This window comes from Zeugodacus cucurbitae, chromosome 3 (assembly GCF_028554725.1).
Source record: "Zeugodacus cucurbitae isolate PBARC_wt_2022May chromosome 3, idZeuCucr1.2, whole genome shotgun sequence".
NCBI lineage: Eukaryota > Metazoa > Arthropoda > Insecta > Diptera > Tephritidae > Zeugodacus > Zeugodacus cucurbitae.
In genome coordinates this window covers 5428035-5441242 of record NC_071668.1, presented here as the reverse complement: position 1 = coordinate 5441242, position 13208 = coordinate 5428035, and the positions used below count along the sequence as shown (strand labels likewise).

The following is a 13208-nucleotide window of genomic DNA, read 5'->3' as shown; positions in this document are numbered from 1 at the left end:
TAAATAGACAATTTTGATGCTTAGGTTTGCAAAAAAAAATCCTCAACACGCTACGAAGTGCACTTAGATAGAGGGAGTGAACACATCATAACTCTGTGCTTGATTTATAAAGATAGAAATATATATGAATTGAGAGATATTTGAGATTAAAACCATGGAACTCTCGAAGAACAATAATTTTATGGTGTTAAAAATTGAGATTTATCTTATCTTTAAACTCATTTTGGCGTGACTATCTCAATTAAGATAGAGAGAGAGCGATATAGAGTATTTTTATTTCCGTAAATATTGAGAGAGGCCTCAAACTTTTAGTTGCTATTCCTGATTTAAACAATATTCAGCAGTTTATAAGGAGTTCATTTCTTAAGTAGGATTATTTGGTTCTTAAATAGGAGCCTGATAAACTGAAAAGCTCCATATTGTATCAATGAATTCGGGAAAAAAATTGTTTTATTTTACTAAAATTACTGGTGCATAACCTAACAAGGTCTGTTAGAAAAACATGACTCACTATTCTACCAATTAAATATGGTTTTCAGAACCCTAAAGTATACTTTAAATAAAAAAAATGATTTATAGAACCCGTTATACGTATACCCGTTATAAGTTATAAAAATATTTTATTCTTGAAATTTCAGAAGGAAGGGGATTATTTTTGCACCATTCTGGCAATTGACTATTACTTTGGGATGCATACTTTTGATTTGAAGGCCCTAGCTTGACCTAACCCTTTAAATACAAATTCTAACTGCTAATAAATTATCAAAATATTTGATTTTCGTAGGAATTGAGCAGGAAAATATTATTTTCTCACTATTCTACAAAAAAATTATGTTTATAGGACCCTAAATAATACTTTAAGCCAAAAAATCGGTGTTTTAAAAACCTTAGATTGGCCTAACCTTTAAAATATAAAGTGTTCCTGACCCATATTTATTAAAAAAATTTAATTCTTAAGATTTCAACAGAAAAACCTATTTTTTTGCAATTCTACCAATTGAAAAATATTTTCAGGACTCTAAAGTCGACTTTAAGCCAAATTTTCGATTTTTTGGAATGAAATAACATTTATGGGACTCTAAATTATATTTTGAGCCAAAAAAATCGTGGTTATATTTCTTTCAACTTTTAGAAATAATCCAAAATTTTTGCACATTTGTGAAATAACTCTCCAACAAGTACAAACTCACGCACAAACACCCATTCAAAAATCTGAGACCCACTGCTGTCATATCCAACTATTGTTGGGGTTTTCATCTAATTGTTATTGTTGAAATGTAGTGCTGTTGCTTGCTGCCAAGCAGCATCTCTCTAACTGGCAAATATGATGGACTGCATAGTGTTTGTGCATTTGTCATGCCCCTTTGTGTGGCTGTCATTCTTATTCTCGCACTAACATGCAGCACAAAAGTCAAACATTTCAATGTATTACGATTTGTATGCATGACTTTACGGACAGACTGTACACACCCCACGCCATACACACACAGTGGGTGAATGTGTGATTGTGTTGTTGTTTGCAGAGTCAGAGTCAGCACACGTCATTGCATTGCATGTACCCTTTGTGTACATTTGTGCGCCGCCTTTTAACAAGTTTATTTCTCTGCGCTATTGTTAGTTAGTAGTTTGTTGTTGTTGTGTTTGTTTTTTTCTTTATCAAAGCAAAGCAAAGCATTGAATTATTTATATTCTTCTATTCACATGATCTTTTATCGCTGACACTCAAACAACTACAACACACAAATAAAAATGATAATAATTAGTGGAGACAGGCGAACTGGGCAACGACAGCATCTACAATCCGAAGAGTTGGGTGCACTCCGATGGCACGGATGCCGCCTATTTTATGCTTCAAATGCATCCCGATTTGGCTGACCCCATTGAGCAATTGGGCATGGAAATCGAACCGGATGACAATGAGACGGTGACCGATTTCAAGCAGCGCTTCGGCGAGAAGCGGCTGTGGGATATGCAAATCAATGTCACCGATTTGGATGAATTGGATCTACGTTGCGGCGGTCTGGTGCGTCGCTCCAATATGTCGCAGCTCACAAACGGCACCGTCAGCTGTATGGTGCAACGCTGTATATTCACAATGAATGCACCGGAGATTTGTCCGCCCGATTACAAAGAATCAGATGATCGCGTCTTTTGGATTTACTTTTTATTGAGGTGAGTGTGTGGAAGTGAGCGGAGCCGCTATTGTTTGGATATTGAGCTGAGCGCTCAATTGTTGTAGTAAGTAAAGAAAGGGGTAGAGAGAGTCTTATTGAACAAGTGTTAGATAATATTGCTCTTTCAAAATACAAAATAAAAAATACTATAATTTAAGCAAAAATATATATTAAATTCGAAATTCATAAAAGTCGAGTTTCTATATTTCTCTTATGTAACGTTAAACGCTTGAATCCTAAAGGTATGCTACGGTTTCAGACGCATTGAATATTCGTAGTATTTTTTGTAATTAATTGATATTTCCATGTAATCAAATTAATACCAAATTGATTTTTGCACTCCTGACCAAAAATAACAGACAACTTTGAACTTCGCGCGCCAAGAGACGACATAATAATATTTCTGTCTATACATATTAATAATTTTTTGTTGCTTTTAATAGATTCCTCGCCACTACTATGCTGTCTGCTGGTGTCACCATAATGGATCCCATAGCGCTGACTATGATTGAGAAATACGGTGGCGATTTCGGACGCGAGCGTCTCTTCTCCAGCATTGGCATGGCCATCTTTTCGCCAATTACTGGCATAATGATTGATTATTTTTCGCGTGGTCTTGGCTACACCGACTACTCGGCGGCCTTTTATACCTACGATTTGTTGTTGGTGATTTCGACGATTTCGGTGTTGATGATGCCGTTGGGCGATAAATTGCCGGCAGATAATGTGTTCCGTGATTTGTGGAATTTACTGAAGATGCCACATGTGATAACATTCATATTCTTCCTCTTCATTTTGGGTAATTTCTGGGGTTTCATCGAGAGTTTCCTCTTCCTCTACCTGAAGGAGTTGGGCGCACCCAATTACTTGTTAGGTAAGTCACAAAAAGAAAAAAAATAGTTAGTGTAGCTGTCATGTTATTTGCAACTGTAGCGCTGACATTTAGTACGGTTGTTGGCTGGTGCTGCCTACGAGTGAATGACATTGACTCGAATCGTATTACGTTTTTAATCAAATTATGTTGTTCCAGTTGCTATTCCACCAATATTCATTTATTATTTTCTTCATCGAAGCAGTGTGTACATTTGTAAATTTGTTTATTTGCAGGCATAACCATCACTGTCGGTACGGTGAGCAGTATTCCCTTCCTGTATGGCGCCGAACGTATCACCCGTATCTTTGGGCATGTTAATTTGATTATCATTGCTTTCTTCTCACATGCTGGCCGCCTAGTGGGCTATTCGTTCATTGAGTAAGTGGCACTGGCGTTTTTGATTTGTTTTTGGTCTCTTTAATTCCTTGTATTTTTTTCTGAAGAAATGCCTGGTGGTGTTTCCCATTCGAAGCGATGGAGGCACTGTCATGCCATTTGATGTGGGTGGCAGCGGCCACTTATTGTTCGATTTTGGCACCGAAAAGCTTGTTAGCCACATTGATTGGTGTGCTGGGCATGGCACATTTCAGTTTGGGTAAGTAATGAGGGGAATGGGATAACCTCTTTATCATGACATGAAATTTCTGCCAAAAAATCTAGTAGTTTGAAGATTATATAGTATAAATATATGTATAGATTAGAAATTTAAGGATTTGTTGAGCTTGCAACTTCGAGTTGAAGCCATCGATCTCATCGGTCTAACCATTCAAACCTTTAGATCCGCCCACTCTAGTTTGAAGAGACGACAGCGAGACATCTATATCGCTTAGTTACGAAAGGATTATCCGTTAGAAGGAGAAGAATGAGAAGAAGAGGGAGGTCGTCCCTACGTTCAAAATATATGGTGGAGAAGTTTTTCTTTTCACTCGGACATACGACGATTCACGGAGCACAGTCCCGACCACCGAGCTTTGGTGGAGACGTACAAATCGCATTGGATTTTAGCGATAAATAAGTAGAAGATCAAGGAAGGAACTTTTGGTTATGACTATCTACATATATCGAAAGATCAAGACTTTTCATTCGAAGATAAAAGACTCCTTCCGATCGATAGATTCTTCATATGTATGCATTGAAGCAAAAGTAGAAAACCTCTTAGAATTAGAATATAACCATCTTCTACCTTGAATATATTCAGTGTTACAAAGGTGGAAGAACATATGGAACATTTATCGAGCTTGATTAGGTTAGGTTAGGTTAAATTCGATGGCTGAAACGGGGGTTGAAAGGGAAACACACTATTGAGGACAGTTCTTTGTGATGTCAAAAAATTTACCCGCTCACTGAAATTTTATAATCGACAAAGCGTCTCGAACCTACTACAAATCTGCAGAGATTTTTCTTAAAGGCGGGGAGTAACAAAAGAAAATGTTGGGAAGATTCTACCCCATCACAGCTACAGCAGCTAGCCGTAAAATGTTTAGTTTGACCACGTGAATGCCGATGGCACATAGAACAATTAGAACTCCTATGACTAGGGAAAGTTGACCTTACTTAGGGCGAAGAGTTCCCTTGACCTCTTGCTATTTACTTTGGATCAGAATGATTTAGTGACAGAACAGATGCTAGTGACTGTCCAGCGATCGAGCTCGACTACTTTAAGAACAAATTTTTTATCAAGCATTAACACATTGACTTCTACACACTTTTTAGGTCGTGGTAGTGGTTCCTTTACTGGTGGTCTATTAATTGGACAGTTCGGCACAAGAGATGCCTTCCGTTATATGGGTCTGTTGGCTGTGGTAGGCGGTATCGCTTACGGCTTACTGCATCTGGCTTGGTTACGTAAGTTCGATCATAATATTGACGACTGTGAAGAAGAAGCCGAGGCTATGGAGAATGGTGAGACCGAGAAGCTCACAGAACCGGCCACAAAAGAGCAGGGCACATCTATGTCACTGGAACGTCTCAGTTTGATGATCAAATACAATCAGATAGGCAGCTTAACTTCGCTGCCACGTGGCTCAAGGGTAAGTTGAAATGCTGCTTTAGTGAAGAAAATTTTTAAAAATCACAAAAATTAAAAAAATCTAATTGAATCATTTATTTCCCAAACATAACTGTATTATCTACAATCCCGCACGCTATTGTTCAGCAGCTCGCTGGCACTTTGCTTAATCACGAAAATTTAATTCTAATTTATTTCATTATATTCTTGCTTTCCTTTCTTTCTCTTTCTCGCTCTCTGTCGCCGCTCGTGCACTTTTCACACCATTTACGCAACACGTCGTGATGTACCGTAATATACTGTAATGTGCTGCCGTGCACCTGCGTAGGCGGATATACACGACCATTTGTCACATCGTCGCAGCAGTTATAATGTCGAGTCAACGCGTGTACCACGCCATGGTAGTCACATCGGCAGCGCCTCGAAGGTTGACATTTTGCGCTCAACACTGGATATAAATCACAAATCCTCAAATAATTCGGTGCTGAGCAAAGCCGATAACAAAACATCAAATCAATCATTAGGACGAAATCGTGCCGACAGCGCACCCAAATTGAATCACAGCAATCTGAAGAACATCTCACAGCCGACGCTGGAGGGTGTGGTGCTCGAGGTAAGTGGGGGACGGGGGAGGGTACTTTCGATGCTTTCAGTGGTTGGGCGTTACGCAACGCACAAAAATTGCTAATGGCGCCTCGCGTAACGGCTGAAAGTGTGCGTGAGCAGCCGCTTAGTTGGCGCGCTGAGCGTGACTGTTGGCTGACTGGTGCGTGTCGTGGCCGTGTCGGCGGAAAGCAGAGCGCAAAGTGTAAAAAGCGGAAAGTGCCTGTTTGCGTGCATTTTCTGTTGCCCTTGTATATGTGCGTGCTTAAAATCCGTTACAACGTGTAGACTAAGCCTCGTCATCGTCGTTGGTGCCACGTTGGCGTCGCTCAGGTAGGCTTTTGATTTTCGCGGCGTGTAGACCCCACCAACGCGTTGATTGCCGTCAATTGTGTTGATTTGTAACGTGATTTCAACGCACATTGTTGTTGTTGCTTTTGCTATGTGCATATTTTGTTGCCATTTCCATTGTTCCGCGCTTTCGGCTATTTTTCGTTATAAAGCACTTGTAGTTGACCTCTGGCTCTAGCGCCTATGTTGCTGCTCGTCGAATTTTGCCTTGTTTCAACTTATCGCTGGCATTATAGCCAACACTGTTGTTTGGCAGCCGTGGCAGCTGTTGTGCAATCGCCTCAATTGTTTTGCCCAATTTTCCCATTGGCGTCGGCGTGTGTTTTTCGCCTTTTTTTCTTGTTTCTCGAATTGACCTTTGCATTCAATGATATTGTTTCGTTGTGCTTTGGCGTCGAACGTGCGAAATAAAAATAAAAAATAAAAAAATGAAAATGAATTGCTTGAGCGCCACAAAACGTATTGCAGAAACAATATTTGTCGAAATTGCGAAAAGCAATCGAGTGGCAGCACGGCGTCTGTATGGAATACTTAATATTTTTTTGTTTGTCTAATTTTTTTTCGTTATTAAAATTTCTATTGCGCGAAATTTCCGGAAAATGATTTCGACTTTTGTTTGTATCAAATAGCTTGAGGCGCACGGATATGGAGTAAAGCGAGTTCCCACAATGATTTTGATTTTGGTTCGGTTGTGAGAGTTTTATTTTTAAAAAATTTTGAAGAGTTAAAGTTTTTCGTAATATATATTGCAGTTATTCGGAAAAGTTAGTGGCCTATAATTATTTCCTTTGCAAAGTAGCATTTTTTCTCGATTTCATATTACGTACCAATCTCCATTAACTTTAAGTGTAGTGAAATAATACATATTCATGAGTTGATTGCTTGATTTTAGAAAAAAAATGGAATAAATCAAAGTTAACAATTCTTTGAAGTAGGGAATTACTACAAAATGAGTTTTGAAGGCACTCCTGTGGTTTGTAGCGTTGAACTTTTCAAATTAGTGAATTTATGTAGCATCGAACTTTCATGTGTAAGCTCTTAACACCCACAAATATCACGAATTTACTAATGCACTTTGTATTCAGTAGGTCTGTAGGAAAAACCGGGAGTAATTTCGGTGTTTTATCAATTGAATAATATTTTTGTGTACCCAAAAGTATACTTCAAAGCTTTTCACTTGATTTGTGAAAGCTCTGAAAGCTCTGGTCCAACGTTTTAAATAATAACTTCTTAATTATTAAATAATAGTTTATTTTGTTGAGATTTGAGCAAAGCAAATATTTTCTCACTATATCAAATCCAAAAAAATCGTTGTTTTACAAATGGAATAACAATTCTGAAGTATACTCTAAGCAAAGAAAATGAAATTTATGAAATTCAATATTGTTTTCGGAACCTTAAAATATACTTCAAGATTGGTTTTTTGACTTGAATAATATTTTCAGAATTCTAAAGCATATCTTGAGCCAAAAAATGTTTTTTTTTTTTAATGGAACAATGATTTCTGGATACTTAAGTATACTCTAAGCTAAGAAAATAAATTCTTTGGAATTCAATATTGTTTTCGGGACCCTAAAGTATACTTCAAGATTGGATTTTTGACTTGAATAATATTTTCAGAAAGGATTCTAAAGCATACCTTAAGCCCAAAAAATCGTTGTTTTATTAATGGAGTAATGTGTTCGGGACTCTACAGTATACTTTAAGCTAAGAAAATCGATTTTTGTAAATGCAAAACTATTTTCATGACTTTAAAAAATAACTTAAATTAAAAAAAATCGGTTTTTTTTTTTAATTGAATAATATTTAGGCTCTCATAAAGTATACTTTAAGCAGAAAAAAATTATTATTACAATGAAATAATGTTTTCATGATTATAAATTTTACATTAAGCACAAAAAAAATAATTTCAGAAAATTTAATAATATTTTTGGGACCCTGAAGGGTACTTTAAGCGAGACTTACATAGTTTTTTCTAATCTTATAGTGGCCACACCACTTAATTATAAATTGTAACTGCTTCGAATCATAAAAATATTTTAATTTGATTTCAAACTCAGCAATTACACTCAATATTTTTTTTTGATTTTTTTTTTTCAAATTTGTTATTCCTCAGCGTTTTTCATGCTTGCGCTTTGTTTTTCGATTATAATTTATGTTTGCTGATTTTTGTTTTATTTTTCCGTTTTGCTTTTTTTTTGGCGCATTTGTTGCACTGTGCCGTGCGCATACTACGCAAACTGCAGGGCGTTGAATCGACTTTTTTCCCCAGCCGCATGAAAAAGTATCCGAGTGGTTTGTTAACATCAATACCAGCGATGGATTTATCCGTTATACCCAACACAATGCTGATGGTAATGTACACAAAAGCAAAAAAATGAAAAAACACACCAACACACGTACACACACACTCACACAAATGCGCATGATTGGCATGCTGTTGAGAGGTGGGGAAGAGGCATGTTGGCAGTTGAAGTTTGCAATTGTAGTTATAGTTGTTGTTGTAGCTTTTGTATTGCACGTTTCGCGTTGCATGCTTCGTTTGGCAGCTGCATTTATGCAGGCAGCTTACAGGTGCGCATAGCTGTAGGTCTATTGGCCGCGGTGCCCATTAGTAGCGCCGTCAAAATGTTCTTCCTTGTATTTAGTTTACTTCTGATTTATTTCGTTGCAATGCGTCGTTTATTTTTTTCGGCTTTTGCATGTGATTGGGGAATGCGATTTTTGTTTTTTTTTGCATGATTTTGAATGGTTTTCGCATGCCAAAAATAAAAAAATAACAAAAAATTTCTATGAAATTGTTGTGTGTGTGGCAAGTTATGCTTTTTTGTGGTTGTTTGTGCTTGAGATTTATATTTTTTAGTGGTTATGTATTGGTGGAGCTGCTAGAATTTTTAATAACTTGATTTGAATTATGTGGAGCAGAAGCTTTACTGTTTTTTTACTGCCTGATATTTCACGCAAAGTATACATATGTATTCGGGTGGAACTTTAATTTTTTGATTTTTAAAATTTTCAATGCTTACAATTTATTATAAAATATTTTTTTTCTTTACTCTCCATACGTCAAAGTGTTGCTGGTGCTTCACAGTTTGAAGTATTGCGTTCAATACACGCTTTCGTTTTGCTTCCAACTCCATTTTTGAGTGCCTGCATTGATATGATTGTATATAAAATATATATATTTATACTATATATATTTATTAGTGTATAACATTTTATACTCGAATACGCTCCACTCCACTTGCTTTGCAATAAGCGTGCTTTTTTTTTTGCCGAGTGCGCTTGAGCAAGTGTTTGCCGTTAGTGCGTTGTCTCCTTGATGACACTTGACTCCATTTTGTATAAAAGTTCGTTGAAAATATTTTGCATTCATGGTTGGTGGGTGCGTGCAAGTGAAGTGTGAGCGTATTTAGTGCAACATTTTTGCATATTTTTTTGTGCGTATAAATATTTATATATGCACTGATCTTAAGTTATTGTTCGAAAACTAGAGCACCATGTATGTTTACTTCTTTAAATATTTATGTGTGCGTATGTAAATATAAGGTAGTTACAGGCAAGCTTTGTAATGAGTGTAAGCGCCGTACTTTAAGCTTTAATTAACAAAAGTTGCGAAAAGCTAAGTTGAAGCTTTCTTCGAACTTCTAATATGCTCAGTAGATCGTGATTTTAATTTATCATTTACACGGGAACGTATCTATTACGTTTTTTTAAACACGGCGAGCGTCAAGTGAAAGCTTGAGTGAAAGCTCCTTCGATGAATAGGTAAAAGTTTGATGTCGAATGTAATCGTTCAATAATACGACTAAATTAGTTATTGATTTTGTTCAGTTGAAGCTTTTTTCGAATTCGAAATTCACTCGATTTATTACTTTCAAAAGCTCGATGGATCATATTTTGCTGGAGTGAACACACCTTCGATTAATTGGCGAGCTTTTGATTATTAATTTAATCGTTTAAGGGGTTATATACAGTTAGACGGCCGAAAAAAAGTGAATTTTCCAGAATTTTTTCTGAGAAAACTTTTTAATTTATTGATCCAAAAATTTATACACATATTCTGGTATCTTTGAACTGTATTTTAAAACTTAGTACTAGTAAAAATATTTATTTGAAAAAGAGCTACAGCTGATCTCCAGGAGCTCCTCTCAAAAAAGACGTTTTGTGGTGACCACTATATCTCGGAACTGGATCATATGGAATTAAAAAACCAAACAGATTTCGTTAAAATAATGTTAAATCTAGTAATTAATCGAAGTAATAAGCAAAATAAATTTTTTTGACAAAATGGCGGTTTCTCAAAAAAAAAAAAAATCCGTTCTTCACCGAAATTTCGGCCTTAAATTCTTTATAAAAAACAAAATATTTATCGGAGAGAAAAAATCTACGATTAATTACTAAAAAATATATTTAAGAAGGTCGTGTTAAAATTTGAGACTAATCGGTCTAGCCGTTTTCGAGTAATGTTGGTCACCGACTTTGAAAACACCATTTTGAGAAAAACGCGTTTAAAGTTTGGACCTTGTACTTCCAAGCACTCTGAAACGCCTTTTCAAATTTTTCATTTGCTTGTAACTTTGAAAATATTCACCGGAACGATATGAAATTTTCTGTGTGTATTCTTAAATACATGTACATTAAGAAATAAATAAAAGTACAATATGAAATAAAAAAAAACGATTTTTTGAAAATTCTAACTGTATATAACCCCTTAATAATACGAATAATTATGATCTTGTTTTTGTTCAGTTAAAGCTTTTTTCAAACTCGAGATTACTTCGATAGATAATTTTTTTGTCTAAAAATACAATTTATTTACACAGAAGCTTGCCTTTTAGTTTCCTATAATACAGCGAGCGATAAGTGAAAGCCTGAATGAAATCTCTCTTGATTAATAGGTAATATTTAGTAAAACGACTAATTAAGCTTTTGAATTTGTTCAGTTGAAGCTTTTTTTGAACTCGAATTTTGGGCGATAGATCGTGTTTTGCTTGAGTGAAAGCTCCCAAAATTAATGGTTAAACTTTTAATGGCGAATGTAATCGTTCACTAGTACGAATAATTAAAATTTTTCCATTGAAGCTTTTTTCGAACTCGAAAATAATTTTTTTTTGTTCGCGTTTTTTCTAAAAAGGCAATTTATTTACACGGAAACTTATAGTTTTCTATTACACTGCGAGCGACAAATGAAAGCTTGGTTGAAAGCTCGCTGGATTAATGGTTAAACTTTTAATGGCGAATGTAATCGTTAAATAATACGATTAAGTAAGCCTTTGATTTTGTTCAGTTAAAACATGTCTTTCAATTTATTATTACACTGCGAGCGGCAAATGAAAGCTTGGGTGAAAGCTCGCTCGATTAATGGTTAAGTTGGCATAATAAGGCTGTATAAAATTCATACCACTGCTGAATAGTAGTCGTCATTTTTAGTTTCGATTTTAAAGAGTTCCGAAAACGGTACTAACCAATTGCATATGAATTTAGTGATATTCGTTTCCTTCACAAATCTTAAATATTCATGTTGAACTAGTAATCTAAAAGCTTCAACTAAAACAAATAAAATAAAGTTAAGAAATAAATACAAAAATCTTATTAGTACCGCTCAATAACACAGTACTTAATTGCCATTTTGTGCTGCAAATCAAATGCAATTACAATTCTTCGCTCATAGAGCTTGATATTTTCGAATGAAAGTAAACTTGGATGAAAAAAAGCATCTTCATCCTTCAAATTCAGCAATGCAAGCAATCAAGCGTGCGAATGAGATTTCCAACACGACAGACAAACTCTTTTGCAGCACACAATACTAACATACACATCCTTCCGACTACTTACAAGGCCGCCTCTACTTACTATTCATACTCACAGAAGCTACTCATAAATATATATGCATATGCATACACATGTAAAATTCTCCCTCTATGCATGTATGCGAGTTTGTGAGTGCGTGTGCTCGTGTGTACGTATGTGTATCGTTATCTACAAACGCACATCATATCAGCAGCGCTTGAATACACGCATTGGTATCTATCACTTTGTATGCAATCATGCATTAATGCAGCTGCTCAATTGCGCATATTGCAGTTTGCTGCTGTAACAACTACAGCACACACATACAGGCAAACGTGCTGCCATACTTTCCAACGTGTCAAAATGCGCACTAAACTACAACAACACCAACACACACACGCACACGTGTTCATGCAATGACCACATTCATAGGGTGTAATCCACTTGTATTGGCAATAAAATCATTTAAATACAAGCTGATTGATCATGTAGAAATGCCAGAACAAGCCGCATAAACAGCCATATAAAGCTGTTGGGAAAAACAGTACAATAATATAAAAGCTGGAAACAAAAGCTCTACAAAACAATACAAAAGCAATGAAAAAACACACACAAAACAGTATATTAAGCAAATGAGAGTGTGTGTGTGTTGTTGTAAAATGTTGGCATTCATTTGTATTTAGGTGTGCGCGCGCGCCTCAAAGCGTGCTAGGCGTTGGGGATTTGCAACTATTTATGGCTCAGCACAGCTGCGACGTGTGTATTTAGATATATGTATACTTAAATATATATTTGTACATACGACTGCAAACTGCATATGCACATTAGGATGGCCCTTATTTTCCAAAGTATTCCGACTCTCGATCGCACCCCCTAGAAATATGCGAATAGCCCAAAAACTAGTATATACAAAGTTTTGGGTCAATCAAAAAAGGTTTAGAGGTTGCGCAAGGAGCTTGAAATCCTGAAAAATTAAGAATTTTTGCCATTTTTATGTCTCCATATTTCAAAGCCACACTATCTGGTTTCCATACCGTAATAAGATCTGCATTTTATTACCTTTCCAAAATTACCACAATCTTAAAAATCGATCGATTGATGATAGAGTTACAGAAATACAAATATGAAAGTAAATTTAATTTAAGTGCTGCTTGGCTTACCATGTTCCTACCAAAATTGTTTTGACCATGTGATCTAATTGTACCCAATCACAGAGTATTTACATAATGGATTATGTTCATACTAAAGAGTAGGCCTCTCGTAGATACTTCATCGAATACTCTGATATTATATATAGAATAGGTGTTTATGATACTACCTTTGGACACTCTCTTTAATTTCTGGAATATTTTCTCATCCATGTGGAATACTGTTTAATTTAGTTGATTTGGTTCTCTCATTCGTA

General features: G+C 35.8%; 1 protein-coding gene across 2 annotated transcripts in view; it reads left to right on the top strand.

Moving 5' to 3' along the window:
- Window positions 1-13208, top strand: part of LOC105214173 (uncharacterized) — a 46714-nt gene that overhangs the window by 30957 nt on the left and 2549 nt on the right. The window contains exons 6-12 of one of the 2 annotated variants that reach the window (XM_029041578.2): window positions 1764-2172; window positions 2618-3048; window positions 3282-3426; window positions 3492-3643; window positions 4762-5078; window positions 5385-5669; window positions 8257-8364. In XM_029041578.2, coding sequence (XP_028897411.2) covers window positions 1764-2172; window positions 2618-3048; window positions 3282-3426; window positions 3492-3643; window positions 4762-5078; window positions 5385-5669; window positions 8257-8364 — 1847 coding nt within the window. The remainder of the gene's footprint in view (window positions 1-1763; window positions 2173-2617; window positions 3049-3281; window positions 3427-3491; window positions 3644-4761; window positions 5079-5384; window positions 5670-8256; window positions 8365-13208) is intronic. The other variant, XM_029041579.2, reaches the window with a different exon arrangement.